Source organism: Phalaenopsis equestris, unplaced genomic scaffold (assembly GCF_001263595.1).
Source record: "Phalaenopsis equestris unplaced genomic scaffold, ASM126359v1 Scaffold234814, whole genome shotgun sequence".
Classification (NCBI taxonomy): domain Eukaryota; kingdom Viridiplantae; phylum Streptophyta; class Magnoliopsida; order Asparagales; family Orchidaceae; genus Phalaenopsis; species Phalaenopsis equestris.
In genome coordinates, this window is record NW_018252717.1 from 52,691 (window position 1) to 54,490 (window position 1,800).

The following is a 1,800-nucleotide window of genomic DNA, read 5'->3' on the forward strand; positions in this document are numbered from 1 at the left end:
GAAGAAGATGTACCGCAAGGCGGAATAATCAACTTCGATATGAAATTTGATGATATCAACGTAGAATACGAAAATCCACTAATGGATGCTGTTGGAGAACAAGAAAAAGAGGGATTGCCCTCATTGCTCAAATTCAGCACCAGGATTCTCTCCTCCTCAAAAGGGAAAGAAATTATTGAAGAACAAGATCCAATGGAAGGGCCAAGCCGCCGTTTGCCTTCCATGATAGCCACTTCGGCAGGAAATTTGATAGTTGCCGATAATAAGAAAATACCTTTCGCCTCATTGCATAGGAATCAACGAAGAAATGCTGATCGGAGAAAATATAGAGCTCTTGCCAAAGCGCAGAAAGAAAAAAAAAGGTTATTTGCGATTTTGGAAGGATACATGTATATGTATAATGTCGACATGAGGTGAGGGAGTCTTCTGACAGTCTTCCATTGACAGAGGATGAAGTACAGTTAGTACAGCATCCGGAACAATCACCAGCATGGATTCACTCCAATTCCAGTTCAGTTTGTTCCACATGCCATTCTGTAACACTTGAGCAAGGATATTCTATAGGAGCCTTTGTAGAATGCCCAGGTTGCAATGTCTTACATCTGGGACAATATGGTAATTATGATGATTACTCATCAGCCAATGAATTTATAAGATATGATGATTTGCCGATCGATGATACAAACACAGTTCAACATCATCCATGGGATATTTTTCATGTGCCAACTCAAATTGAGGCGTATAATCCGGTAGAAATAATACCACCATTAACATGGTAACCAATCATTAATAATCAGTTAAATGATGAAGTTTGTTATCCAGCATATCCAAATAAAGTTGAGCTTCAAAAAATACATAAAGTTAAATGCAATGTTTTCGAACATTTTGAAATAGTCGATGGAGACTATGTTAATATTCTGGAGGGACTGGAATTATATACAGAGGTCTTTTCTCTTACAGAGCAACAAGAAGTGCTTAATTGTGTGTTTGACCTCCGAATCAGAGGCAAAGCAGGACTGCTATCCGTAAGAACATATTCCGAACCTAAAAAATGGATGAGAGGCAAGGGTCGCATTACAATATAATGCGGCTGCTGTTACAATTATAAGATAGATCGACAAGGGAATCTTCCAAAAAATTTTACAACATGAGCAGGTGGAGCTAATGCCACCCATGATAAAATGGATGATCACACGGATGGTCCAATGGGGCATAAATCCAGCAGATTGCATCCCCAATAGTTGCATAATTAATATCTATGAAGAAGGGGATTGTATCCCTCCTCATATTGACCATTATGACTTTGTTCGTCCATTCTGTACGGTCTCCCTCATATCGGAGAGCTGTATACTGTTCGGTACAGATATAGAGATAATCGGTCCAGGTGAATTCCGGGGATCTGTTGAAATTTCTTTGCCAAGTGGGTCCGTTCTAATTCTGAAAGGAAACAAAACCGATATGGCGAAACATTGCATTCTGGGAGTCCGACACCGTCGAGTGTCGATAACTTTCAGAAGGATGAGTGATGACAAAACTCCATACGGATTTCAGCCAGATCTGGAACTTGAAGAGTTGCAACCATATGAGTTATAAACTCATTGCACCACTAGGCCATCCCAAAACAACAGCTTAGAAGGTCAGCTTATTTAGTAACTCAGTTTGCGAGAAGATCTTCTACTGGCAGACATGCAGATGTATAGATATGCGGACAACGATATGAAGACAGCTTGTTTTGTACTTTATATTATGTACTCATAGATGTACTAGTTATGCGTATAGCATGATGTACTTTCCATCTTT

The 1,800-nt window shown here is 39.5% G+C and overlaps 1 protein-coding gene across 1 annotated transcript; it reads left to right on the top strand.

The window, feature by feature from the left end:
- The first annotated feature begins 1,197 nt into the window (after window positions 1-1,197).
- LOC110039018 (RNA demethylase ALKBH5-like) lies at window positions 1,198-1,593 on the top strand. Its single transcript, XM_020743957.1, has one exon. The coding sequence runs from the start codon at window positions 1,198-1,200 to the stop codon at window positions 1,591-1,593; it is 396 nt and encodes a 131-aa protein (XP_020599616.1).
- Window positions 1,594-1,800: the final 207 nt, after the last annotated feature.

What these genes read in the sequence shown, in the direction of transcription:
- LOC110039018 (XM_020743957.1), top strand. Translation starts at nt 1,198, where the DNA reads ATGGTCCAATGGGGCATAAATCCAGCAGATTGCATCCCCAATAGTTGC.